Below are 27932 nucleotides of genomic sequence, written 5' to 3' on the forward strand. Positions count from 1 at the left end.
TTATGTTGTTTCAATTTATTATTACTAATACAACACAACCTACAGTTTAAGAAACTATTAAACACAGAATAAGTTAATTAGTCAATTAATAAAATAATAAAGAAAGTACTTTCAACTGTTGTATACATCTAACACTAATTTATAATATCTTCACATTTTCAATTTACGGAAATATTTCCTTTTGATGATTTCAATTTAAGAAAGTAAATATGATACCTTTCAAAATCATCTCTTTTACAAGATCTTAAACCAAGTTTGAGCATACTTATTAAAACACACGACCTCTGATATAAATTATATTATACCAATAATATAAAATAAAATTTTAAAAATGTTGCGTGTTTACTTTTAAATTATTCGTATTGAACAATTATTAGAGTAGTATTTATGGTAATTATAATCTTAATTTACTCCTCTTTTGTATTTTTAATAGATTTTTATTTTACTCTCAGGATATAAAGAAATCAAATTTACATTTAAATTTTCGGTCCTAATTTTTTTTTCACATTATTTCAACCATTAAGTCTCTTTATCAAGTTAAACTTAAAATTAGGTGTGTTCTTTCGTAAACTAAAAATATACTTTAATAAATTCCATTTAGTCCAGAGTATAAGCTATTATAGATTTGTCCCCACATGAAACACTGTTATTGAACTGTACTGCCTGTTCAGCGGTATGTTAACATATACTTGCATTAACCGAGATCTCTTATTAGTGATTTCTTTCGCAATAGTTGCCCACCAATTGAACGAGTAATAATTCTTGTTAAACACAATATTTGTTATAGAAATAAGATACTTAGAAGGGATTCTATCAATTTGTGTATGTTCACCATTTGCTTTTACTGTCGTAAAGAATGGTTGCGAAGAAATTCTACGACCGAACGCTTAAAGTTAAGCTTAATTACTTTGTATCATATTGTGTTCTATTTCTAATTTTATACTGTCATGACCTTGAAAAGAAATAAAGATAACATACTTTGAATTTTTATGTGATAGTTCTCTTTGTATACTTTTAACATACTTCTCTTTCAGTTGCAGCAAAGCATAAGGAAACCAAGCAGTTTTATACACTATATAATACTCTGGATGATACAAAATTATATTTAAGCAAAGAGCTAACGTTGCTGAACTCAATACTCGATAATTATTCAGAGTAAGTATTGAATATTAGACTATCTCTAGAAATGTTAATACGGAAACTATGAAGCAGATTTTTTTTTTCATGATATCAGATCGCCTTCCTTTCACATTTGCTTTAAATAATAATCCTGCTCCTTATAACATCAAGAGTTTGCCTATCTGAGCTAGAAAGGATGATCAAAGGAAAAATGAAATGAAATTTTTAAGTTTTACGTCCCATGGTTATGCCGGTTAGGCTGATGATCAAAGGAATGTGATCTTATTATACTAGTTCTTGAATGTGTCATGTACAGTATGTTCTTCCTCACAACTTTATTGCGTTAAAGATCGTTCCTTCTGGCATGTGATCGCTCTCTATTTTTATCGAACTAAATGTATTTGATATTATTTACTGGTACTTACTTAAAGAAAGCGATACTTGGACTTGGCAGGACTAATTAAATCAGAACGTTGGGAATATTACTTTCCTAGTCAGATCATTCCGAACTCTTTAATTACAATGAAGAAACTCTGTCCACAGTTTTGCATAGAGTATTATATCCAAAGATTGATATAATGCTTTGTTCATAGATTATGTCAGCTTGAAATTTCTTTATTCTTTTTTGTAATGTTAAGTGCTAACGTATATCGTCCAGTATTTGATTAAAGCTTTTATAAACTTTAATGTCATGAGTGCTTGGGTTTTATATCTTGTAAAATATTACGTTTCGAGCTAGATTCAGTCTTCTGTATTTGACAGTTAGTGACATAAAAGGTATGTTTGCAATCAGTAACATTTGTATCTACTGGTATTATTCCGGAGAATAGATGGATGGAGCACAATGGAAGTCTGATGTTTTGCTAGATAACTGCGGATGAGGAATGAAGTGTGAGTAGACACATTGGCACGGTCACTATGCAAGTCTGGTTTTCCCACGATTCGCACCTCTTCCTGCGCACAACATTCCTCAACCGCGCTAAAAATGTCCTGGTAAAACTGTTTGTTCATCATCTGACCACCTCATACAAATTCATGATGGACAATGCTTTTCGAATCAAAAAACACAACCAACATCACCTTGATCTTTGACTGACTCTTGTGTGCTTTTTTTAGACGAGGAGACTAAATGAATTGAAAACCAACTGAAATGTCTTTGTAAATATTTTCCCAAGTTTGTAGGAAAATTTCACATCCACATATTGTTCTTCAAGCTCTTTCATTGTGATTGTATCATTAATCCGGCGAGCATCTTGTGCACGTGCTCACTTCAGCGGCTGTAGCGAAACAAGGTAAATAGCAATTTGTTGTCTAAACCTGCCTTAGGTGCGATAAGTAGACGCAGCACGCTCTTTCTGCTAGTTGGCGCACTATTTCGATATTTCGGTGTCATTTTGAACACATCTCGTACGTATTGTCATTTGAAAACAACATTATGCAACTACATATTCACTATTTTGTTCGAAAACCTTCTGTCATTTTTCTGGGAACATCATAACACTATCGCTATAGAACACCTGTGGTTTCTAATCGAAAAATTGTAACGTGGTTTTCACAGATCTCTTTTGAAACTAACTTGGCACCTTTCATGGAGTTCTTCAGAAACCGAAACAAATGATAAGTCTAACCTTGTAAGGTCCGGGCTATGCAGTTGATACAGTAAAACCTTCCAGCCAAGTTCTCTCAATTTCCGATGGGTCGTTAAAGATGTATGTGGTTTGGCGTTGTTAGTGTTGTATTCGACACCCTTTCACTTGACCAGTTCCGGCTTTAAAAAAAAAAAAAAAAAAAAAAATACTAGGTGCACTGGGGCTAATTATCGACAGTACATGTCTATCGTTACAGCATAACCTTCTTGTGGGTCAGTGTAGGCTTTTTTGCAGATTGTGGAGTTTCTCCTCGCTTTGATCATAGAAATTCAAAGTTGGAAATTTGATCGAATAAATTTTTTCGTGCCAGATCATGTGGGACCCAAACGTCGAGCTGCTTTTTGTAGTCAGCTTTCTCTAAATGGTTTAACACTGTTTGGTGTAAGATGTTTAGGTCTTTAGCGATGTCATGGCTGCTTACTTGGCGGTCTCGCTCGACTTTTATCAGTATATCATACAGCGGCGGTTTCTCTTAACGTTTGTACAAACCTCCTTCCAATATTTTCAACTTTTATTTGTGCTAAGTCACTTTTCGTTTTATTGTCAACGCCATCTCTTTTTAAACAAGTGCGTTTGAAACGGGGCTTGCCAGTTGCTTTCTGCTTGAGAGTTTGCCAAACTCCCCAGCTTAACAGCTTCTGGACTACTGCGGGGGTTTCGCAGTAAAAGGGGGTTATCACGCCGTGCACTGCCTCATAAGGCTCCATATGCGTGCAGATCTTTTGCAAACAAATCTACCAAACAAAAACAGCTTTTCCAAAACATAACGCTTTGGAACTGGAACTTCTTCACCGTCCCTCCCCCTGTTGTATTGGTTGACACGGTTCTCGCCTGAAGGGGAATAGTCTGTTCCTTTGTGACAATATTGCGTACCGTAACCAAGTCGCTACAGAGAGAGAAAGGGAGAAAACTTGCGTCTTGCCTAAATGCGAGATTGCCAAGTGGTCATAACTATTGGTTCTGTCAACCAAGTAAGATCAAGGCAGCTAAGGAGATAATAAAGGCGACCCCGTGAAGAGTGAAAACAAATTGAGTGTGTCGATATTTAATACACTCGTATCTGAAAGAGTAGAAATTTGGCAACATTGATACAATTTTTTTCCTTTTCATGTGTGTATGGGTGAATGAGAAAATTGGAGGGCAATTTTTAGAAAAAGAGCGTTAATTGGGGAAGGAGTGAGTTTTTAAAGCGGGTAGCGGACTTTGTAGTGTTGTATGTTTGTGTGTGTGTGTGTGTGTGTGCCGGTCTTTGTTGTTCATTGGAATATTTTGCTGTAATTGCATAATTACGCGTCTGTCCCTGATATACGTGAACTATTCTAGCAATGAATTCTCTAACGTCTCTGTTGAATTAGCCGTTTTCGAAAAGAACTTCAGAAGCAAACCTACTTGTGAAAGACATCGGAAGACCGATTCCGACTTTCAATATAACGCAAGTAATTAGAAGTCAGAAACGAACATTTACAAGGAAGTTTAATCTCAACTTGTATGAACAGCATAAGTGGTTGTGTGAATGTGAAATTAAAAATGCTTTGTTTTGTTTTCCCTGTTTGTTGTTCGGGGCTAAAGAAGATGCATGGAGTAAAAAAAGGGCGGATATCCAGCATCTGCAGGACAAAATAAATAAATAAAAAACATGAAAATTCGTCAGCTCCTATAAGACACGTTCTAATCTCACGGTGTTGGAAAGTGTGAATATTGCTGCTCAACTACATGCTGGTTATAGGCGGTCCATTGAGAATCACAATCAAAAAGTGATGCAAAACAGGTACGTGCTCAATATAATCATCAATTGCATTTGGTTTCGTGGCACCTTCGAATTGGCTTCAAGAGATACATGATGAAAAAGACTCTTCTTCAACTCGAGGCGTATTTCGTAGATTGATTAATTTCGGTGCAGAACTTGACAGCGCTCTCAAGAGTCATTTAGAAAGCACAACAATTTTCAACAATACGTCAAAAATCATACAAAATGAGCTTCTCTATTGCATGGTTGAAGCATACCATGAAGAAATCGCTATTATTATTTATACCAGTGGCGGAGCCAGGGGGCGATTGTCCCCCACAGAAGAGGAAACTTTTATTTTATTTTATATATAAATAAAACCCATCCCCAAGTTTAGAGCTTTTAAAAGTAGCTCTAAGTAGCAGTATTACAACCCACCGCCCTCCCTAGAAGTCGTCCTGGATCCGCCTCTGATTTATACTATTATTATTAGTAGTAGTAAACTATTATTATTTAAATAATAATAATAATGAAAAAGGGGAGGTCATCCATTGTGCACCACCTAAAATTCAAAGGACGAGCCGCCACTGATATCATACATATTTTCTGTGATTGGTCGTTCACTCCAAGGAGCATCTTGGACATCGAAAGGAACGAAACAATTTTATGGCTGTTGCTTTTGATAACGTATCTTGCCCATAATCAGCACAAATTTCTTCCCGGTCTTGCACAGCATTTGCGCCTTTATCGAAGTAAAATTGTAAAATGTAGCTTTACGGAAAGTTCACTTATCTTCATGGCGCAATACCTTATATTTGATTATAAGAATTCCAATATTTTTTGCACATCAGCTAGCTTCAACTAGATATTAAATGACGTTAGACTTGACCCGCTCATATATATATATATATATATATTGGTGTTCTAAAGATGGCGCCCACGGACTACAAAGCATTATTCTACAAATCAAAATAAAGCAATATATATATATATATTTGTAAACCTTTCGGGTCTCCGTCTGGAGGCACGAATTGCACTGTGTGGCAACGTCGCAAATAAAGAACCATAGAATAGATCTACCAGTCTATCAAAGAGTTACATAGATTCTTTCCAGATGACAGCTAAAGATGATATTGTAAAACTTTGTGTATTTTTGTCTCATATATATAGGAAGAGGTAGAGCTGTTAATAAAAAGAGCGTCCGGAATCGACTCCCACTACCAGTATTTTATTATAAAAAGTTCCTCTATAAAAGTATTTTACAAAAATACTATACAAATTGATTTCTCTATAATCAGGGTGAGTATAGATGGTCTTTGACCGTAAAGTCGCAGACAGGATCTCCAACTGAGCCCCGTAGCAGGCAAAGAGGAGTGGAGTTAAGGAACCAATGCTCCGTAGCAAGCAGAGGCAGGTTAAGCTGCCAACAAAGCCCCGTAGCAGGCTAAGCCAGGAGATAGGCGTAGTCCCGTTGCAGACTTAGAGTCCTGGGGTTAGGTTACTCCAAGGGTCCCGTAGCAGACTAAAGGAGGGTCACCAGAAAACTGGTACTGAGCTGGATTCTTCTGTCAAATTTATAGCGTCCCTTGGGTGGCGGTGGCGCTGCTGCTTCAATTTCGTCTTCTGCTCCGTGGGAGGGGCTAAACGTCGTCTGCAGGTGATTGCAGGTCCCCCTGGTGGAAGTTCCTCTTGATGAAGCACGAGGTAGTGTTCATAAACACTTGATGCGTGGATTTGTTTGTAAACAACTTCACATGGGATATTACAATATAGATTGACATTAGCAATACTTAATAGTGTAGCAATCGATTTAAGTGCTTGATATATTTGTATAGTAATGCTAATTGTTCCAAGTTAATCTGCAACGTTGCCACATTGTGAAATTTTGATTACCCATAGCAGCTAAAGGAGACCCCGAAGGACAAACCATCATATAATATTTTCGCTTTATTTTAGCCTGTAGAATAGTGATTCGTGGGCGCCATTTTTAGAACACCCGGTATATATATATATATATATATATATATATATATATTGTAATAAACTTATTCATGCATTATTTTTGGTGTACCCGGCTCAGACAATTTAATTTCTTTTTATTTTAAAAGGCTGCTATATTTAAACAAACAGTGTATCTAAGCGTTGTGCATTCTCGCACGGAATAGCAACATCCAGCAGACGAAGCAGGCAGTGGCCTTGGCAACCAACAGCAGCAAATCACAGTCCTACCTGTGCCTGATATATTCATATTGGTGTGTCGAACTCGCGCGAACCGCGAGAAGAAGAGAGAAACTGCGCGGGGTAGCTTTGAGTTGGCGCCAAAGAACGTATGATAGAAAGATTCTTCTTCGCACCGCTGCTGAAATAATTTATTCAAAATACACTTCTGAATATATATCCCTCTGTATTTTAGCCATCTTAGCCTATCAACATTTATATTGTTATTAATATTACCTTTGTCTTCAAGTAATGTAAGTATCACGCCTATATTAAATATAACTTCTAAATTTATGAGTGTCATTGACGTTACTGCGACCCATAGTTAATTCATACATGTGCTCTCGCCTTGTTGTGCATGGTGCAATATATTGGTATAATTGAATTTTTGGAGTGTTTAATTAATTTTCATGTTAGATGATGCTGAAGTTTTATCATAATCGTAAGGTTAATGTTGTTATTTGAATTTTCGTCTTTGTGTTGTTAGCGGTGAAAGAAACTGTTGCTTTTGTGATAACTTGTTTCATCGTTAATGCTCGGGAGAAAAATTCAATTAACGACTATCTACAGTAATGTTTGCTCTACTTGGTTGCGATTAGCGGACATTAAGCAACTCTCTATATTTTCAGGTGATATGATGAAAGTGCAGGTGCATTTTTAGAAAATTTCGGTAGAGAAATGTCGTTTGCAGGAGTGCCACAAAGTTAATATTTAACCATTATGCCACTCATTCTCAAGGATAGTGCGCTTAAATGGTATGATCTGCATGGCAAAAAGTGTCAAACTTTTCAAGAGTTTGTGATAGAATTTCAGAATGTATTTGAGAGTCCGCTAGTGAAAGCTACGCGCCTGTGAAAACCTACGTTCTATTCCGTTCGATCCAAAGCGTTAAAGTAGTGTTGTTGACTTTGTAACTGAGCGTTCTAGCCAAATTCAAGCTTTGGAAGAATAGGAAAACCCAACTATTACGCTGTCACACATCACTCTCCTGTCCAAGCGGTACCAATTAGCTATGATGAGCTCTATGCCAGGTAACATTAATCAGTTCCTTGCGGGTGTGCAGTCTATTGAAGGATTGTCAGGTATAACGAACATGTACGACAATCAACGTAATAAACAGAAACAGCAAGGTGGTGTTAGTGTGAATAATGTGAAGGCTGAGATAAACAGTGAAGTGAGCAGTGATCAAAGTTCGCGTCCGAATTTCAAACAGGGTTGGAACAGGAAATTTTATAAACGTGGACGACGTGGTAAGTTTCACAGAAATAATAATGTGAACGGGGGTAATCATCCACAAGGTAATACGCAACAGAACGTAAGTGCAAATGAAAATAGAAGTGAACCGCAGGGTGCAAGAACACAGGAAAACTAGGGTAATGCACAAAATCCTCCGAGTACCTCAAATCAAAATGGTAATTGGTTCCCTACGTTTAACAGAAGTCCTAATGTGAACAACACTAACAATCAACAACGACAGTTTACGTACCAACAGGGTGGATTTTATCCGCAAAGTGTTATGCCTTTAAACTAGTAGCGCCCTCCCACTCGGTTGAAAAGGGGAGGGATTTCAATAGTGTAAACAGGATTACTTTTCCACACATGTGCAACGAAGAAGACATGCAAGCGGACGATGAGATAGATAATATTAATGAAGAGAAAGTCATTACGTGTGAATTAGGTCGTAATACTATGAGTGTGAAAATTTTGTTAAACGAACAACCCAAAATTTGCTTATTAGATAGTGAAACGGAACTGTGTTTGTTACGGTATAACATTTTTCGAGAAGTAACTAAATGTGTAACGAATGTGCATCTACAAAAAGGAGAGCATATTGTTTTGTGTGATTCTCTTGGAAGAAAGAAGAAAAATGTGAAAGAAAATTTATTTTAGCGGTACGAATCGAAAATGTAGAAGTGCCAGTTGAATTTCTCGTACTTCCAGAACTACACGAAGACGTGATACTTGGTGCGAATTTCCTAGATAAATTAAACAGTGTTATAGATTTTAAGCGAAGTAACTTGCGCGTTGAATTTCAAGGAGTTAGTGGTGAAGTGCCTTTGATACAGAGAAATAGTGAAAGTGTCACTGTAGCTAATGTTAGTGAATTTAAGTATGAGGTAGCCCCTATTGTTGTGTTGTCCGAAATAAAGGATCTTAATGAGTTTTACGCGAGAACAGTGAATGTGTTTCGCAGTTGGTGCGCCGAAAATATAAAGGAAAATGAAGCTAGTGACCAAATGGAGGACTTCCCACGAGATTTATACTTTACCGGAGATGAAATAAGGGATGCAGTTACGCGCGCTACACTGTTTAATGAGAATGAGAAAGAGGAATTATTTCAGTTGTTATTGAAACACAGAAGGGTGTTCGCTCGTTTTCCTGGCCTGTGTAATAAATTTCAGTACCGATTAGAAGTGGATACAAGTGAACTTGTTGTTGCTCGTCCTTACGATATTCCGCACAAATATAAGAAAGGAGTGCGTGAAGAGATCTGAAAATTGTTAAAGTGGGGTGTAATTCGACCTACTTCATTATGTCATATGTTACCGTTGCACGTAGTGTTAAAGAAGACTGGAGCACTGAGAATAGTAATAGACTGTAGAGCTCTAAATGTGCACATTAAGAATCCAGCTCTTCGTGTAGAAAAGTTATACGACCTCTTTGCTAAATTTAGTGGAAAACGTGTGCTAGGAATTCTTGATTTCACCAGTTCGTATCAACAGTGTGGAATTACAGAAGACTCTATGCAATATTTAGCTTTCTTGTTTGAAGGAACGTTATATGAATACACACGTATGGTTTTCGGTGTAAAAAAACGGATCATCTGTATTGCAATTGTGCCTGAATAGAGTGTTCCCATTGCCATTACAAGAGAAATTAATCAGGTATATGGACGACGTAGCTCTTGCATGTGAAACAGTCCCTGACTTCTTACAGCAGTTAGATGAAGTGCTTAATTTGTTGAGTGATGCGAATATGACGCTAAATTTATCGAAATGCATTTTTGGTGTAAAAGAAATCAATTATTTAGGCTACTACGTATATTCGGAAGGTATACAAAAGGATCCGAAATCAGCTGAAGCAATCGAAAGGTTGCCAGTGCTGAAAAACTTTAAAAATGTTACGTTCATTTCTTGGTGCAGTTCAGTGGCATTCGAGAACAATTAAAGGTCATGCCGTTATTGCTCAACCCCTCTACGAACTTTTAAAGAAAGAAAAGAAATGGAAGTGGGAAGAAGAACATCAAAAGGCATTTGAGTTATTAAAGGTTGAATTAGTGAAAGACGTGAAATTACACCATCCTCAGTTTGATAAGCTCTTCTACCTCGAAAGTGATGCAAGCAAACTTAGGTTGACCTGGGTATGTTACCAAATTATAGATGGTGAAAAGTGCTTGTTAGGATACGCGAGTCGTACCCTTAACAAACACGAACGGAATTATGCATTTATTGAACTTGAGTGTCTTGCGTTTGTGTAGTGTATTCGTAAGTGGCATGTTTGGCTGAAAGGATCAAAAATATATATACGAACTGATCATAAAGGTTTGGTACAGTTAAGACGCATGCGCAATTAGAATGCTAGATTGATGCGGTGGTCCCTTGAACTCCAATTTATGATTTCGAAATTGAATTCATCAATGGCAAATCTAACACGCTAAGTGATTGTTTATCTCGTATGTTACCAACTCAGGAAGACCTAATGGTGAATTTTAATCCCATACAGGCTGTTTAATCAAAAGTGTTCGACTTAGATCCGTCTACAATTGCGAAATTGCAGTGGGAATGCGACGAATATCGTCCTATTATTAGTTACCTACAAGGAAACGTGAATGAAAGTGAAAGCAGTGCAAATAAAAGTTCTTTCTGTAGTAGTGCTAGAAATTGGAAACAAAATTACACTGGAAAACGGTATTTTGATGGTGAGAGATTTTCATTTCCCAGACAGATTGAAATTGTGCGTACCTCCTTGTATAGTGAAAAACATTCTAATTGGCTGCCATGATCACTACGGTTACTTTGGATTCATGTAAGTGTTCAATATCATTTCACGTATGTTTTATTGGAAAATCATGCGTAGTGACATTCTTGATTGTGAGGTTTGCATGATAACGAAAGTCGATCATCACCCAGTGAAGTGTTTAATGCAATCTGTGCCAGCGAGAAATGTTCGTTATTTAGTTTCAGCAGATTTAGTGGGCCCTCTTCCTCGAGGTAAACATGGTGAAACTTACCTGTTAACAGTTTGTGATGTGTATTCTCGCTACTTACTCGCATATCCGCTTCGACGTGCAACAAGTGCAAGTGTAGCGAAATGTCTCACTGAATCGTACATGCTTCATCTTGGCATTTTCATGAACATTTTGGTAGATAATGGACCACAATTTATTGGTAAAGAATTTTTGCAAGCCATGGAAGCGTATAACATCAAGATACATTATACTACTCCTTACCACGCTCAAGGAAATGTTATCGAAAGATTTCACGCTGACTTAGAAAGAATTTTGCGTGTGTTGTGTCGCAGTTTTCATTCCTCATGGCCAGAATATATGGTGCAAGCTTGTTTATTGTTGAATTATACTATTAGTGCCAGTTTGGGAATAGCGCCAGCAGAGTTACACCTTAACATTAAACCAGAAGAATTTACATTATCGCATTTTGGTATTGTGCAGAACAATGAAGTGATTGACGAAAAAGAAGGCATAGATTGGAATGGAAAATTGATCATGGCTGACTTACGACGAAAGACAATCATTCAGCAACGAAATGAAAAATTAAACGTTTCCCAGAGAGCAAGAACTTTGTGCGAAGGTGATTTAGTTTTCTTACGTCAGTATAACATCAGTAGTTTAGTGGACAAACGCATAGCTAAACTGTGTGAAGTGTACCGTGGTCCCTACTTACTATGGAAGAAAATTGGTGAAAATGTATTTGAAGTAGTAGATCCGCAAAATGGTAAATACCTTGGATTTCAGAATGTTTCAAGAATGAAGTTGTGGAGACCAACACCAGCCACTAGGAAGAAATGGCTTGAACTGTTAAAGAAGCATGTGAACGAAGAATAGTTCAGTGATATTTTAGAGAGAGCTGAAAAGGAAGCAAACGGAGATTGCATGGATCACGAAGAAGAAGAAGAAGAAAGCAAAGAAGATCAATTGTGCAGTGTGAACATTGGAGATCAAGAAGTAAAAGTGCATTCTAGCTTTATCGACGAAAATGTTTTGTAGTATGTGCGACACGGTTATTTAGATGAGTGAAAATTGTTTAGCCTATTAGAGAGATACTACCAGTAGTGCTTTGAAGAAGATCGAATTGATAGAGATATATTAGGAGTTATTAGAGTATTACACATTTTATTAGAGTATTCCTTTTGTTGTTAGAGGAACAACATTGAAGTTTTACCTTGAAAACCTACGACGTTTCGCCATGAATTTCATGTGCAATCATTTTTTTCTCCTATAAAACTCTATGGGGTTTCCTTAGTATAACTTCTTTTTGTTAACCACATCTTTTGTGTCTTCGTGGTCGTACTTATAGTGGGTAGGTTTATTTTGTTTTTGTGGGTTGGCTCTTATATAGTCGTCAGACCATCCCTAAGGTGGATACAGGTTGTCATCTGTAGACATCTGACATTGCCTCAATATAAGACTCCATCATTCGAGTTTATATTGGTTTATTTCTATCTTCATATTAATATTCATATTATATTCATCAATAAGATTATATGTATAGGTTTATTATGTTATCTGTATATTCTTATTCAGCATCATATTCTATATACGTATATTTGAGTATCAAGTATCAATATATTGTGTGCCATGTATTTAATTGGTGAAGTTGCATGTGAGCGACGAGAGTTGGGTCGATTCTGTCATGTTTGATACGCATAAAGGGAGTGTAATGAAGAAAGAAATACTTCCATTTCTTTTGTTAACCCATCCCAAGTCAACTTCCTTTTAACCATGATTATGTTAATTTACCCTTATCATAATAATTACATGTAACACGTAGATTACATACACTTGCTATACATGCACGAAGAATATAATACAAGGAAGAACACATGTATGTGAAAACAATAAGAACAACGCACATTTCATTCACATTTCAATTAACACGAATGCAGGAGCAGCAGCCACAGCAGATTTAAAAAAAAATGAAAAATCATCTGTTGAATAAGTCTATGCGCAATAAAGTACAGCACAGTAAAAATAGCATCTCAATAATGGCGCCCTCTATATTCAGAAAGGAGTCCTAAGCTAATATAGGACTAGATGGCCTGCTGAGAATGTCGAGAACTTCCACCGATGGACCTAGCCCTATCCAATGGGAAGAGAATGAACGAAGAGGATATTCCATTTGGACCAGATAGTGTGGACAGTGAATAGTAAACAATGTGAACGGTGTGGCATGTGCAAACAGTAAACAGTATAAATAGTATATTCTGAACGAACAATGAAGTGTTATTCTTTAAACTGAGAAATATTCATATATTTATTTTAATATTCATCTTTTATTTTTCAATTAATTGCAACAAAGTGATAAATGTCTTATAAGTTGAAGTTAATTCATTATTTGAAGTGTTCTCTCATTTTATTAATTTTATGTTGCAGTATTTTAGCGTATGTGTCAAATATTCATTTTTACCATTATTATTTAAGTGAATTTGCATTTGAACTATTACTATGGCTATAATTAACAAATATATATATATATATATATATATACAGGGTAAGTACAGAAACAGTACCTGATTTTAAAATGCCATATAATTAACATTTAATTGAATATTTACATGAAATTTTGTACAGAGCTCAGTAAACTCAAAGTATTTTCCCATCTATCTTTTCAGAATCCTAGTTCTGACCAGGACAGTAACATCGAAAATGGCGTTCACACCAAAGCAACGAAGCTGGTGCGTTTTACAATTTGCAAAAACAAGCAGTTTTGTGAGAGTGCAGCGTGATTTCAAACGACAATTTAGTGCTGATTCACCCACACAGAAATCCATTGTGAAGTGGCATAGAACGTTTATTGAGACGGGGTGCATTTGTGATCAAAGAAAAGACGGGGTGCATTTTCAGGGCGACGTCCAGTCTCCGAGGAAACTGTGGAGCGCGTAAGAGCAGCCTTCGTACACATCCCACAGAAGTCTACATGTAAAGCTAGCAGAGAGTTGCAGATGCCACAAACAGCAGTAAGCAAGATCTTACGCAAGCGTTTGCGGTGTTACCCGTACCGACTGCAGTTGGTTCAGAAGTTATACCCAAAAGACAAGGCAAAGCGCCGTGAGTTCTGTGAGACAAATGCAAAATTTCATGGAGGACGACGAAAAGTTTCTGACGAAGATTATTTTCAGCGATGAGGCGACATTTCACTTAAGCATAAAGGTGAATAGACACAATGCAAGGATATGGGGAACCCAGAATCCTCTTGAACTGTAAATGTGGAACGTGAGTCACCGAAAATCAATGTTTTTTGTGCAGTATCAGAGCGTCGGGTGCACGGTCCGTTCTTCTTTCAGGAACAAACAATTACAGGTGAAAGTTACTTAGTATTGCTACGTAACTGGTTGAATCCGCAACTTAGTAATGCAGAGATAGACGACTTCGTTCTACAAGATGGAGCGCCGCCACACTGGCATCGTGCTATACGTAGGTTCCTAAACGAGAACCTCCCAAACCGATGGATAGGGCACTCTGGAGTCAATGATCAAGTTCTTTGCAAGTGGCCTCCAAGATCACCTGACCTCACTGTTTGTGACTTCTTTCTGTGGGGATTTGTGAAGGACAAAGTGTATGCACCTCCACTACCCGCAACTCTGAACGATCTCCAAGAACGCATCAGTGATGCTGTCAACTCCATCACACCGGATATGCTTCACAACGTGTGGTTGGAGTTAGATTACCGCCTCGATATTTCCCGCGTTACAGGTGGCGCGCACATCGAGTGTTTGTGATCTCAATTATTGCTACAAAAACTTTTTGAGTTTATGTATCACTGTTCAAAATTTCAGCAAAATATTCCTCCTCATATTAAATTTACACTAATTTGAAACATGGGACTGTTTCTGTGCTCACCCTATATATATATATATATATGGTGCCTTCCATTTCAATTCAGGCAGAGCATGTACCATCACCATCTCAGATATTGTTGAAACTTTTTTTATAGCAACTAGACATGTTTTTAAGAGACCCATATTTTTTTGTTTTGTCGAAAAAAAAATTTTCCCGCCAAGTAATGGGCCATCAAAGACGGGGAGTACAATTTATGAATTGTAGAAGACATGGAAAATGGTCAATTTTGGAGCCTCACCATTCGGCTATGGAGACAGGTAGAGTTATAATTCTTGTTGTGGTATGTACATAGGGATATAAATAAACTATATTTTATTATAGTTTGGTTTGCGCACCTCAGATTACTTCAGTTTAAGAAAACGGAGGAGTAGAGGGAGGCTCATTTTACTATTTCAGAGAGCCTTTTTCATCAAAATAATAAAAAACAGTCAAGAAAACCTTTTATTCTTCATTTAATGAATGTGAACCACAAACATCATCAAATCATTGCACTTTCATTGTTCCCAGTGTTGCTAACTGTGACATCAAAATTAGCGAAATTTCGCTAACTTTAAAAGGCTGCAGTTAATCCATGAAGCATTGGTCGAGAATGATATTTGGTGTGTCTATTATTCAGGTAAAGTTGAACCATCTGACAAAATTTCAGAATTTTAAAAAATGGTGTTTTCGAGAAAATGGCGCCCAAAAATGGCGATTTTTGAAAATTTTACAATTTCTCGAATTTTTTGCGACAAAACGGTTGACCACAGAAGCGATACAAATTTTTTTTCGGAAAGCGGGTAACTAGGTCTTACCAACCGTAAAAACAGAATTTTAAAATTCGAACCGGAAGTGCTCGAAAAAAAATCGCAAACTTCGACTTTTCAGATAAATTGACGTTCATTTGTTAATTTATGTACAAAAAGATACGCATGCGCAAACCAAACTATAATAAAATATAGTTTATTTATATCCCTATGTACATACCACAACAAGAATTATAACTCTACCTGTCTCCATAGCCGAATGGTGAGGCTCCAAAATTGACCATTTTCCATGTCTTCTACAATTCATAAATTGTACTCCCCGTCTTTGATGGCCCATTACTTGGCGGGAAAATTTTTTTCGACAAAACAAAAAAATATGGGTCTCTTAAAAACATGTCTAGTTGCTATAAAAAAAGTTTCAACAATATCTGAGATGGTGATGGTACAATTTTATATTTTTTTGCCTGAGTTGAAATGGAAGGCACCATATATATATATATATACATTTATTCACATATCATCTAATTATGGACTGAATAAGCATTTTATATCAGCGAGTGCAGTGTTAAACAGTGTCTGTGTGAACTATGGCCCAGCCGCAGTATACTTCAAAAACTTACAGTGTGTCCCCAACATACGCAAGTACAAACAATAAGTGTTGCCAGCGTTCTTAACGTAAACGCATCTCATCAGAACTTTACCTTTCAACTGTTCGGAAGCCATTTGTAATAAACTTATTCGTGCATTATTTTTGGTGTACCCGGCTCAGACAATTTAATTTCTTTTTATTTTTAAAAGGCTGCTATATTTAAACAAACAGTGTATCTAAGCGTTATGCATTCTCGCACGGAATAGCAATATCCAGCAGACGAAGCATCCAGTGGCCTTGGCAACAACAGCAGCCAATCACAGTCCTACCTGTGCTTAAGTCATTTTGGTGTGTGGAACTCGCGCGAACCGCGAGAACAAGAGAGAAACTGCGCGAGGTAGCTTTCAGTTGGCGCCAAAGAACGTATGATAGAAAGACTCATCTTCGCACCGCTGCTGAAATAATTTATTCAAAATACACTTCTGAATTTATCCCTCTGCATTTTAGCCATCTTAGCCTATCAACATTTATATTGTTATTAATATTACCTTTGTCTTCAAGTAATGTAAGTATCACGCCTATATTAAATATAACTTCTAAATTTATGAGTGTCATTGACGTTACTGTGACCTATAGTTAATTCTTACATGTGCTCTCGCCGTGTTGTGCATGGTGCAATATATTGGTATAATTGAATTTTTGGAGTGTTTAATTAATTTTCATGTTAGATGATGCTGAAGTTTTATCATAATCGTAAGGTTAATGTTGTTATTTGAATTTTCGCCTTTGTGTAGTTAGCGGTGAAAGAAGCTATTGCTTTTGTGATAAGTTGTTTCGTCGTTAATGCTCGGGAGAAAAATTCAGTTAATAACTATCTACAGGAATGTTTGCTCTACTTGGATTACCATCCTATGGAGTAAACATCACAATATAGGGTGTTTCAAAACAACATCGACAACGTTTGGGAGGCGATTCCTGACTCCGAGATAAAATGAAAAGTATAAAATGTTAGAAAGTATAGAAAGTTACTTAGAAAGTACAGGAAGTTACTTAGAAAGTATAGAAAGTATGGAATGTGTACAAATGTTTCCTTTTGGAATTATAGGCTGGGGAAAACATGAAAAAATGAAGTTTAAAGGTCCATAGCTCCAATACTATGGGAGCTTCAAATTATATGCCCGTAGCCAAACTGTCTCTGTAGAACTTATTGCATGAGTACCTTAGGATTCGGAAACATGTATTTTTGGATAGCGCACACATTAGTTCCTAAGTGAAGTCTTGACCCGACTACGGTAAGTCCCATAGTTCTGGAGCTATGGACCTTTAAACTTAATTTTTTTCATGTTTTCGACAGCTTATAACTCCGAAAGTATACATTTGTGTATCCAGTTGCTCTATATTTTTTGTCGTATCTTGGTGTCAGAAATGACCTCCCAAACGTTGTCGGCGATGTTTTGAAACACCCTATATATATCTTTTTTTCTGTTACATAGAAAAGACAGCATGGGAATCAGTTACTGTTCTTTTTCAAGGTACTCCCCGTTTACACGCAAACACTTGTCCCATGAGTGTGGGAGTGCCGTATCCCTGCGGCATAGAATTCTTTGGGACGATCTTGCAGTCATTTCAGCACATACACATTTTGACTTCATCGTCGGTGTGGAATTTTTGTCCTCCCAAGTGCTCCTTGTGGGGACCAAAAAGATGGAAGTCGCAAGGTGACATATCGGGGTTATACGGGGATGCTTTAGAATCTTCCAACCAGGTTTCGTTATAGCTGTGACCGTTGTCGTGGCCGTATGACGACTCCATCCTTCACCATCTGTGGCCCTTTTCTTCTAAACGCCTCTTTGACTTTGGTCTGGAAGAAGTTGCTATAGAACACCTCATTAATTGTTGCCCCGCGTGCCAGGAAATCAGTACATATCACCCCGTTTTTGTCCCAGAATACCGTCAGCATCATTTTACCAGCGTACGTTTCTACCTTGAATTTTTTTCGGCGGTGGCAAGTCTTGATGCCTCCATTTCATGCTGGAGCGCTTTGACTCCGAAGAGTAATAATGCACCCAGCTCTCATTGCAGGTGATTATCTTTGCAAGTAAGCTCTCACTTTCTCTCTGAAATCGCTTCAGATGTTGAGACGAGACGTTTACCCTACACTGCTTCTGGTTGAACGTTAGTATTTTTGGGACCCATCTGGCTGTGATTTTCGGAAATGCAGGTGTTTATGAATGGTCATTTCCACACTTCCCACGCTGATGTTTGTTTTCGCACTCATATCTCTCACTCATGCGTCGATTACTCAGAATGAGCTGCTCCACCCAACGAATGTTGGTCTCGTTGACTGCAGTAGCTCGGCGTGGAGTACAGGCCACGTTTAGAGCAAATTTCTTCGCCATATTCCGCGCTTAATCTTCTGAAGGTTTCGGCAGGTTTCACTCCTTCCTTAAGGAGGAACTTAATGATGCAGCGCTGCTCTACTGAGGCTGCAAGCTCTACACTGCCAGACTTGTTGCTATTGGCCATCGCCGCTCTCTCAGACACTTATCTCTTCAACTGCCCGTTGTCGCAGAAAAGTGTCAGGACTACCCTATCACGGGATGGGACACGAACACCAAGCTGCACACAGCAATACCTGGTATAGAAGGAATTCCGGCTATAAATTGAACATCCTTCGTATATATATAGATAAATAGATATAGATTAATTGACTTGGGACACTAATGTCATCTCGTACGCAAGTCTCAATACTTTTTTAGAACACCTATGATATCAGTATATACAGGGTGACTGGTAATTCGATGCATTCCTTGCAAGGGGATATTCTACAAATACTTTGGAACATTTTCACCTATATTAACCGGGGGTCGCAAATCAATAGTTTCTGAGTAATTTGTATATGTGTGATTTCTTTGAAATGTGCCACCTAACGAGATGTGCTCGAGAAAGATTTACCCTGAACCTCTTCCACATATCGTAGAGCGATGAAATTTTACATGTGCAATGCTGCATACTTATGTAGGTCATGTGGTAATGTACAGCTCGTATCTCGACACCGTTGCTGTGATATAGGTAAGAATATGAAGTAAGGTGTAGTGGTCCAGAATCCGTTACTGCATCTCAGAAAGCAGCGTGGCAACATCGCAGAAGTACTTGCCCCTAGGAAGTGACTGCATGGTTACAAAAAGATGGAATGAAGATGGTGTGCGGTCAAGAGAAAACGCGAACTATGACGGATTTCATACTACCCAAGGTCGTTCATCTGTCTGGCCAACAATGTAGCAGTGAACGGGTGCGTTGTCTTGCAGGATGCGGACACCTTTTGTCAGCATGCAACGCTCTGTTTTTATTTTTCACAAGCTTTCGTTAGTGCTACACTGCTAAGTGTGTAATTTTGTTATGACTTGAAAAGATTTACATTTTTACGTTGAAGAAAGCTTATAACATTAGGTTGTAACTGTAGCAATTTTTACGGTGATGGTCTTAATTTTGATTTGAGTTATTAAAGCGATATATTCGATTGCTGTTTCCTTCTTTCTTCATTTCTTTCTTTATGTATTTATGCAAGGAAATGACTCAAATAAGGGTTCGAACCTCCAACTCCGGGGTCTCATTGGTCTTTTTGGTGGGTCTAGGATTTGGGAAGGAACTGGCACTCGCCTTCTAGAAGGTACCATCCCTGCTTCGCCTAATGAAAGTGAAGAAAACCAGGGAAAACCTAGTCAAACCAATGACAGCATGCCGACGTACCACCACCAAAGGAGGTCCGTGTTCAACTCTGAGCGACCGAAGTGATGATCATTTTATTTGGAATCAGCATGGGGTATTACTACCTACTTTCCAGGCAAAGGATACCACAATTATCTGGATATACTTTGCCTCACTGCTGCGTAATTCTGTGAAATCCCAGAGCGTGACATGCTGACAAAAGGTGTCCGTCCGCCTCCTGGAAAACAACGCAACCGTTCACTGTTCGAAAGTTGGCCAGACAGATAAACTACCCTGCGTATGAAATCCGTCATAGTTCCGTTTTCTCTTGACCGCACACCATCTTCATTCCATCTCTTCCCAACCATGCAGTCATTTCCTAAGAATAAGTACTTTTGCGATGTTGACATACTGCTTTCTGAGGTGCAGTAACTGATTTTGGACCACTACACCTTACTTCATATTCTTACCTATATCACAGCAACGGTGCAGAGTTACGAGCTGTACATTACCACATGACCTACATAAGTATGCAGAATTGCACATGTAAAATTTCATCGCTCTACGATATGTGGAAGTGGGTCAGGGTAAAACTTTCTCGAGCACCTCTCGTTAGGCGGCACATTTCAAAGAAATCACACATATGCAAATTACTCAAACTATTGATTTGCGACCACCGGTTAATATAGGTGAAAATGTTCCAAAATATTTGTAGAATATCCCCTTGTAAGGAATACATCGAATTACTAGTCACCCTGTATATATGATGTACTTTTCGATTGTGTAAACAATTTTTTATCAATACGACATAAAGTAATGAATTTTTTATCATTTTTCTTAATTGTCAATTTCAGAGCAATGGCCTTACCAGCAAGTAGAGAACAATTTATGAAACAGTTTGATGCAATAGTGGAAGGAATAAAACAAAATAAGACGAAGGTAAGAAATCAGTTTAATTCAAATAGTTACTTGCTTATATATCTTTGAAGTTTAACGCTTCTAAGTATAATGCTATATGATATGTGTCCCTACAACATTAATCCGAACTTGTTTGAACCCGATTGCGTAAAAGATCATTTTTGTTTAGCAACTAAAGAGCACGAACCTTCGCTTCTGAAAACAAAGGAAACCATATCTGTAGAATACATTAATCCATTAGGATACACGAATATATTTCGATGAATCACCTCTTTGCTAACAATTCAATCAATTAATATTATATTACAAAGGAAGGAATACCAGATCTTCCATCACCTTTTGCAAATCATTTATAAAATATCTACGCTTCGAATATTTTAACTTCAACTCGTTCTACAAATAAGATTTCGTTTGTTTGGTGCTTAACCATTATTACTACATTCATTTATTGTAAAATCATTCCATTTTGAAATTGTCACCGATACATTTTGCTACCCTTCATTTTGTACCCAATCATTTATTTCTTATCGGAAACAGTTAATAAATCCAGTAATCGAACCTGAATCCACAGAATAATTACGCTCGTTAGAAATCTGAGAAACTTTTCGAAGAATTACCACATACTCTGTGTAAAACAATAAAAGCACGAGCCTCCAAGTTATCTCTCTTTATTTATCAACATTCTGAAGTAATGTCAAATTCAAACCAAATAACAACTAACGCAATATAGAACCCAGTTCAGGGTGAGTTTGTAAAGGAGAATCCAGAATTAATGTTGTCATAAATCTTTATTCATTCTTAAAAAAATAAATAAATCTTGGGGCGTGGAGGAAGAGTAAAAAACAACCTTGTAGAAAGAACCATTAACGTATTAAGAAAACGGGATATCAGATACTCACTCATCTACAGTTCTGTCCGCCTCTCTCTGTAAGGCGCCAAGTGGGTCTCAAACCCTCTGTCTTTATCCTTCTTGAGATGAGACGCGATTATTATACCAAGAGAAAAAAAAATGGTTCAGCAACTTTATTCGCATCTCCCATCGTACAACCCTTCTACTATGCATTACAAAATGCATTCATCTAATCCTAGACTGACAGAGTCCACCTCAATACTCCCTAGTCTTTCTCCCTCTTGAGACGAAACGCGCTCCTGATGTATACGAAATTAGGAAAACTTGCAACTGTATTTGCATTACCCCGAACACTACTCTCTTGTTTCACGGTTTAATTCTCAGTCGCGACTTCGACCGAAAATAGAAGAATTTTAGAAAAGATTCAGCCCCCTCTTGAACCGAGCTTCTTAAGATTACAAGTCAGAAATTCCTCCTCTCCAAAGATCTCTGTCGCTTTCATATAGGAGAGCTTGCCAACGGCCACAGCTGGCTGTTTTTGTTTTAAAATTTTAAAATCGAGCAGAAACAAAGAATACGTTAATATGGTTCTTCCCTAAGACAAACTGTTAATTAATAATAATAATAATTTGAAGTTTCTTCGGAGATTAAAACTAGGGAAAAAGATCATTTACATATTAACAAAATAATTGAATAAAATATCAACTAATTTGTTACATGATTTAAAAAAAATAATACATTAATTAATTACCAGTCGGGGATTTCTTTTATATACTTTTAGCAATATAAACTTTAATTTTGAATCATTTATATATATATATATATATAAATTAGCAGTTGTTTTGAAAGAGGGTACTGCATTTTTCACAATTTATGCCATTATGAGAATGATATCCTAATTTTATCAAAATATCTGTACACAAAATGGCAACTGTTCATTTGTACCAGATCTTTAACTTTTCTTGTGTCATACATAGAGATTTGAAATGAAAATACGACCCATTAATTCGCATGGAATATTGTGATGTTTGTAATCTAATCAGTTGAAAAGTCGAGTTTTTAAAACAAAGTAATCATTTTTGATAATCATAGCATATCAAAAAATAGTAATAACAGCTTTTGTTTCAATATTTTTTTTTTCTAAAACCCTTGTTTTGCCCTAAACAAATCAAATTCAAAATATAATGGTAAAAATATACCCTTGTTCATAGAACAGCACTCGTTTACTCCGTCTAAAGTTGATAAAAGCGAATTTTGTCAAAATATTACGTAAATATTATTGCTGTGATGATTGTCTTCAACAAGTGGCGAAACCAAGGGGAAACGACTCCAAACGCCGAGGTGTTGGGGCTCCCCACCTCATTACATATGTCGGACGTTGTAGGCTGAGCAGACTGGTAAAACAGGATAGGCAGGGAACTGCGAATAGAATATTGATAGCACAATCGTGAATATTCTATTAAATGGGGAATCTTATTTCCAATTGTAAAGCGGAAAAATGGGTGAGCCGTTTAAAATTTATTTTTTGTATATATTTATATATATATTTCTCACCTACCTCGAACTGAATTTTTATTATATCACTATAGTTTTAATGGCTCATAGCTGGTTGCGAAAACAGGAGATCTGCGGAGCAAACAATTTTTAATATAGAGACAGTTTAGCAATTCAGCGGGGAAACGCAGCATGTATTTTTAAATCATTCCCCTCTGATCCTATTATGGAAGAAGTTCTTTATCTTAAATAGTTGTAGGGGACATTAAGGATGAAGATCGGCCTAAGTACCAAGAACATAAATTCTTTTAAAACCAAATGATGTTCACTAGAAAGGAGAGTAAGGTGTCACAAGATGGTGAGAGGTGAATTCAAAAGGCATAGAGATCTTTCCTATTTAAAAGGCAAATACAGCCAGGGATTCATGCTTTTGATAAAATATGCCAACGAAGCAGCTTCTGTCAAAATCGATGGAATAAAACATTTCGGCTTGTTTTGTGAACATTATATTTTAACAAGGCAATGTGTTAATTGAGAAACCTACCGATGTTTCCTGGCAGCATTTATTGTGTTGCTGAACTCAACGAAAATGGAAATGGAGATAGTTTTTGGCCGGATATGTTCCAGATGATCCACACAGTATAAAAAGTCAGGTCAGAATATAAATTGTCCAAAATAGAAAATTTAAATTAAAAAAAAATTAACAAGAATATGTATATTAGAGAATGATTTTAAAGCCGAGATTTAATAAATTGAGTTAAGAAAACTATAGTTTTAATGTATATCCTAAGCAAGAATATGTGTCTCAAAAATTTATTTTAAAAAAAAAAGTAATAATAGTCTCATGAGCCCGTAAAGTTAGGAAGTCGAAACTCGGTATATAAACTCATTATAAAAATAAGCGGCCATTTTTTACATATCTCGTGTCAAAGGCGAAAGGGGTCATTTTCTGTTTATTTTCTCGCAGTACTCAAATGACGTTTTGTGCTGTCAGTGATCGCACGGGAAAATGGCTGAACAGTTTGAAATTGATTTTAGAGCCTCATGCTATATTTTAATCATGTCATTTTTATTAAAGAAATTATTCTAAAAGGGTAATGAGGCTTTAAAAAATATGCGAAAAACAGAATATCTCACGAGCCAATGATGCTAGGAAGATTGAAACGGTGTATAAACTCCTTTTACAAGTAAATGGTCATATTTCCAAAATTCCCGTTTTACGAAGCGAGAGAGGGTGATAATTTCTATATTTTTGCCCCACAGAAATCGACGTTGTATGTTGTTTGTGATCGCATAATGGAAAGACTGAAACAATTTAAACGAATTTTTGAAAGTAGTCAGTACTTACCGTGGACTTTCGCGTTTTGCGCGTATCTTTACACGGCAATGGCCTTTCTGCAACGCATAAATCAAAACAATGGTAGTTTATCGTTTAACAATACACAAAAGCGCTGTTACACGAGAAAAAGTTTTCACATGCATATTCAGCAAATATCACGGTCTGAGTGAGTGCAGAAAAAACACCTCAGCTGACAGGTTTCACCCAGAAACACCGCTCCACCCTATTTCACACTCTCTTCCACTCCCGAACTTGTAATAAAGGCGTCCTGCGCTACGTCACCAGAAATTATTACACATCGAACAATACAAAAGACATAAGTAATTTCAAGGAACATACGCAGACAAAGGAAGAAACCGGCTGGAGATCGAAACATAACTTACAAATTTGGCCTATTTATACGCGATGAGTCGATAAAAGAAAGGCTATTTAGAAAGTACATAACCGCTAAATAATACTTAATCAGCATATTTGGGTATTTAGAACGCTAAACATAAATATACGCATATATACAGCTAAAAAAGATAATAAATAAATACAAATAGCATATTAATAGAACATTTCAAAAATCAGCGTTCTACCAAACATTCATGGCATTTTCGGCAAATCAATAAATTGTACTAATTTTTGTGTGTGTGTGTGTGTGTGTGTGTGCGTGTGCGCGCGCGCGCGCGTTGCTGAACCCGCCAATCTTCAATCTTTGTAGGTCGATCGGCTACAGAGCAGCACTCTGAGCAAGTTTTGCAAAGCGAGCATTTTTTAGTGGTTGCTCGAAAAGTTTTTTACTTTTAACGCGTGCAGGACCATTATAGGGGTCCCCCCGCGAGTTCTTTTGACTCCGCTCGTTTATACGGATACAGCCGGTTGTGTGTGAAAAGTGTGTATTCAGACTGAAAAATTTCGTTTCTCGATCGGTGTGTATTCCGACGCAGTGCCATCTACGTGTGTATTGCAAGCAGGAACTAGAGCAATTCAAACTCGCAGCTGCTGCGTTCACCATTGTTGCCAATCTAGTATTTGTTGAAATGTTAAAGAAAATTAGCAGATTTAGCAGACGAATTATTCACGGTAAGAACTCGGATATAATAAATATAACGCAAAAATAACCCTATGCCTAAAATGTTTTTATTAGAACTGAGGGGAGGGAGAGGTGTGTATATATAAAGATAAATCTATATAGGTAAAATCGAAAATCACTATGTTTGTGACTATGAATCTGCTGAACCGCCTGACCGATCTCGATCAATTTGTAACATGGATGAGGTTCGAGGTTGGGCTGGTTTTAGCCTATTCACTTTGATAGTAGAACTGAGGGACGGGGGAAGGGGAGGGGTATAAAAAAAATAAAAATTAATAACTCCCGAACCACTCAACCGATCTTGATCAAATTTTCAACATAGATGAGGTTTAGGCCTGGGATTTTTACTATAATTTTAAATTGACTGAGCAACGTATGGGAGGAGAAGGAGGGGGAGGTATATAAAAATCAATTTATATAAGACTGAAAGTGACTATTTTTGTAACTTAATAAATCTTGAACCATCCGACCGATCTCAATAAAATTTTCGAGATACATGAGGTTCGGATTTGGAAACGTTTTTGTAATTTCACTTTAACGGTAGATCATACGAAAGGGGGAGGGGAGGAGAACTTATAGATAAAAAATAACAAAACAAATAACTTTTGAACCACGCATCAATCTCGATCGAATTTTCAACATGTATGAGGGTCGGGCCTTGAGGGTTGTTTATGGTGTCACTTTGACGAGCCAGCATAGGGGAGGGGGAGGGGGAGGGGGATATATGTAAAAATAAAAATAAAAATGACTTCTTTGTGACTTCATCACTCTTGAACCACCTGACCGATCTCAATAAAATTTCTACATACATGAGTTTTGGGGCAGGGATTGCTTTAGGCTATTCACTTTGACGATGCAACGTAGGGGAGGGGGAGGGGAGTAGAATTTAAAAATGATCAAAATGACTTATATTAGTGTTGAATCCATAGTTTTCGGGGTCGATGAGAGAAACAGTGACACATCTGACGCTGTTTCAATCCAAGTTCAGCCCTCATAGTTAGGGAGGGGGAGGATACAACGTAGGGGAGGGGAATAAACGTTAAAAAATGATCGGAAATGACTAAAATTAGTGTCAAAACCGTAGCTTTAGGATTAGCTGAGATGAACAGTGACAATTCTAATGCTATGTGCCGCAGCACGGTTGACGGGGAGGGGGAGTTATATATAATAATGGTCGAAAATGACCAATATTAGTGTCTGATCCATAGTTTTCGAGATGATTCAGATGAACAGTGACATTTCCGATCCGGTTTAAATCCAAAATCAACCCCACCAGTTGAAGGAGGTGGAGAAAGAGATATAAAAATGATCGAAAATCGCCAGCATCAGTGTCGAATTTATAGTCTTTTGGGTCGCTGAGATGAGCTGTGACACATCCGATGCTGTGCCGCTCAACATTGAAGACGAGGAGGGGGAGATATATAAAAATGGCCATAATTTTCCGATATTAGTGTCTGATCCGTAATTTTGAGGGTCGCTGAGATGAAGAATGACACTTCCAATCCCGTTTGAAACCAAATTCTGCCCCGTAACTTGGGAGAGGGGGAGATAATAAAATGAAAGAAAACGATTAATATTAGTGTCGAATTCATGGTTTTCGGGGTCGCCGAGATGATCAATGATCTTTCCGATGCCGTTTAATTTGATGCCATTAAAACAAAACAAAAAAAAAAAAAAAAAAAAAAAAAAAAAACATATTCACCTGTACTAAACACATGAGGTACCGAATTGTGCATTTAAGTATTCATTTCACCCAGCAAAGCGGGTAAATATATGCTAGTAAAACTTCATAATTTTGGAACCACTGAACCGATCTCATTCAAATTTTCAACTTGGATGAAGTTCGGACTTGGGATGACTTTTATCATTTACGTTTGACGGTGCAATGTAAGGAAGGGATATATATATATATATATATATATATATATATATATAAAATATTGGGTGTATCAGACCACCAGTCTTAGGCATTTTTCTCAGCTCGTGGTGCACATAGACACTGGAAACAAAAAATTCATGACAAATGAAAAATGAAGAATCAAATGGTGATACTTCCATATCCAGTGGCGTAGCGGGAATACACCAACGGGGGTCAAATCCAAAATTTTTAATGAAAATGGTATCAATTTTGATTTCTTTAGAAGTAATATTGAAAAAGAAATAACTTTAACGGGAAACACTTTTCGTTATATTCTACGGTCTGGGATTTACATCTGTTATTTGTTGAATTGCTACTATCAGACCACCCGGTACAGGCATTTTTCTGTTCTTAGTTCACGTACACACTTCAAACAAAAAATGAATGACTAAATCGTATGTGAAGAATATAATGGTGATACCTGCATATCCAGTAGCGTAGCGGGAATACATCAATGGGATTAATTTTAATTTTTTAATGGAAACTGGTACCAATTTCGTCTTC

At 37.1% G+C, this 27932-nt stretch overlaps 1 protein-coding gene across 5 annotated transcripts in view; it reads left to right on the forward strand.

Moving 5' to 3' along the window:
- The window catches only part of fidipidine (coiled-coil domain-containing protein 93), a 327823-nt gene that overhangs the window by 272832 nt on the left and 27059 nt on the right, over window positions 1-27932 (forward strand). For 4 of the 5 annotated variants that reach the window (XM_081728605.1, XM_081728608.1, XM_081728606.1 and 1 more), the window contains 2 exons: window positions 1035-1155; window positions 20686-20770. In XM_081728605.1, the coding sequence (XP_081584731.1) occupies window positions 1035-1155; window positions 20686-20770 (206 nt within the window). The remainder of the gene's footprint in view (window positions 1-1034; window positions 1156-20685; window positions 20771-27932) is intronic. The other variant, XM_081728609.1, reaches the window with a different exon arrangement.

The sequence above is a fragment of the Thermobia domestica genome, chromosome 10 (assembly GCF_964235325.1).
Source record: "Thermobia domestica chromosome 10, izTheDome1.hap1.1, whole genome shotgun sequence".
Lineage (NCBI taxonomy): Eukaryota > Metazoa > Arthropoda > Insecta > Zygentoma > Lepismatidae > Thermobia > Thermobia domestica.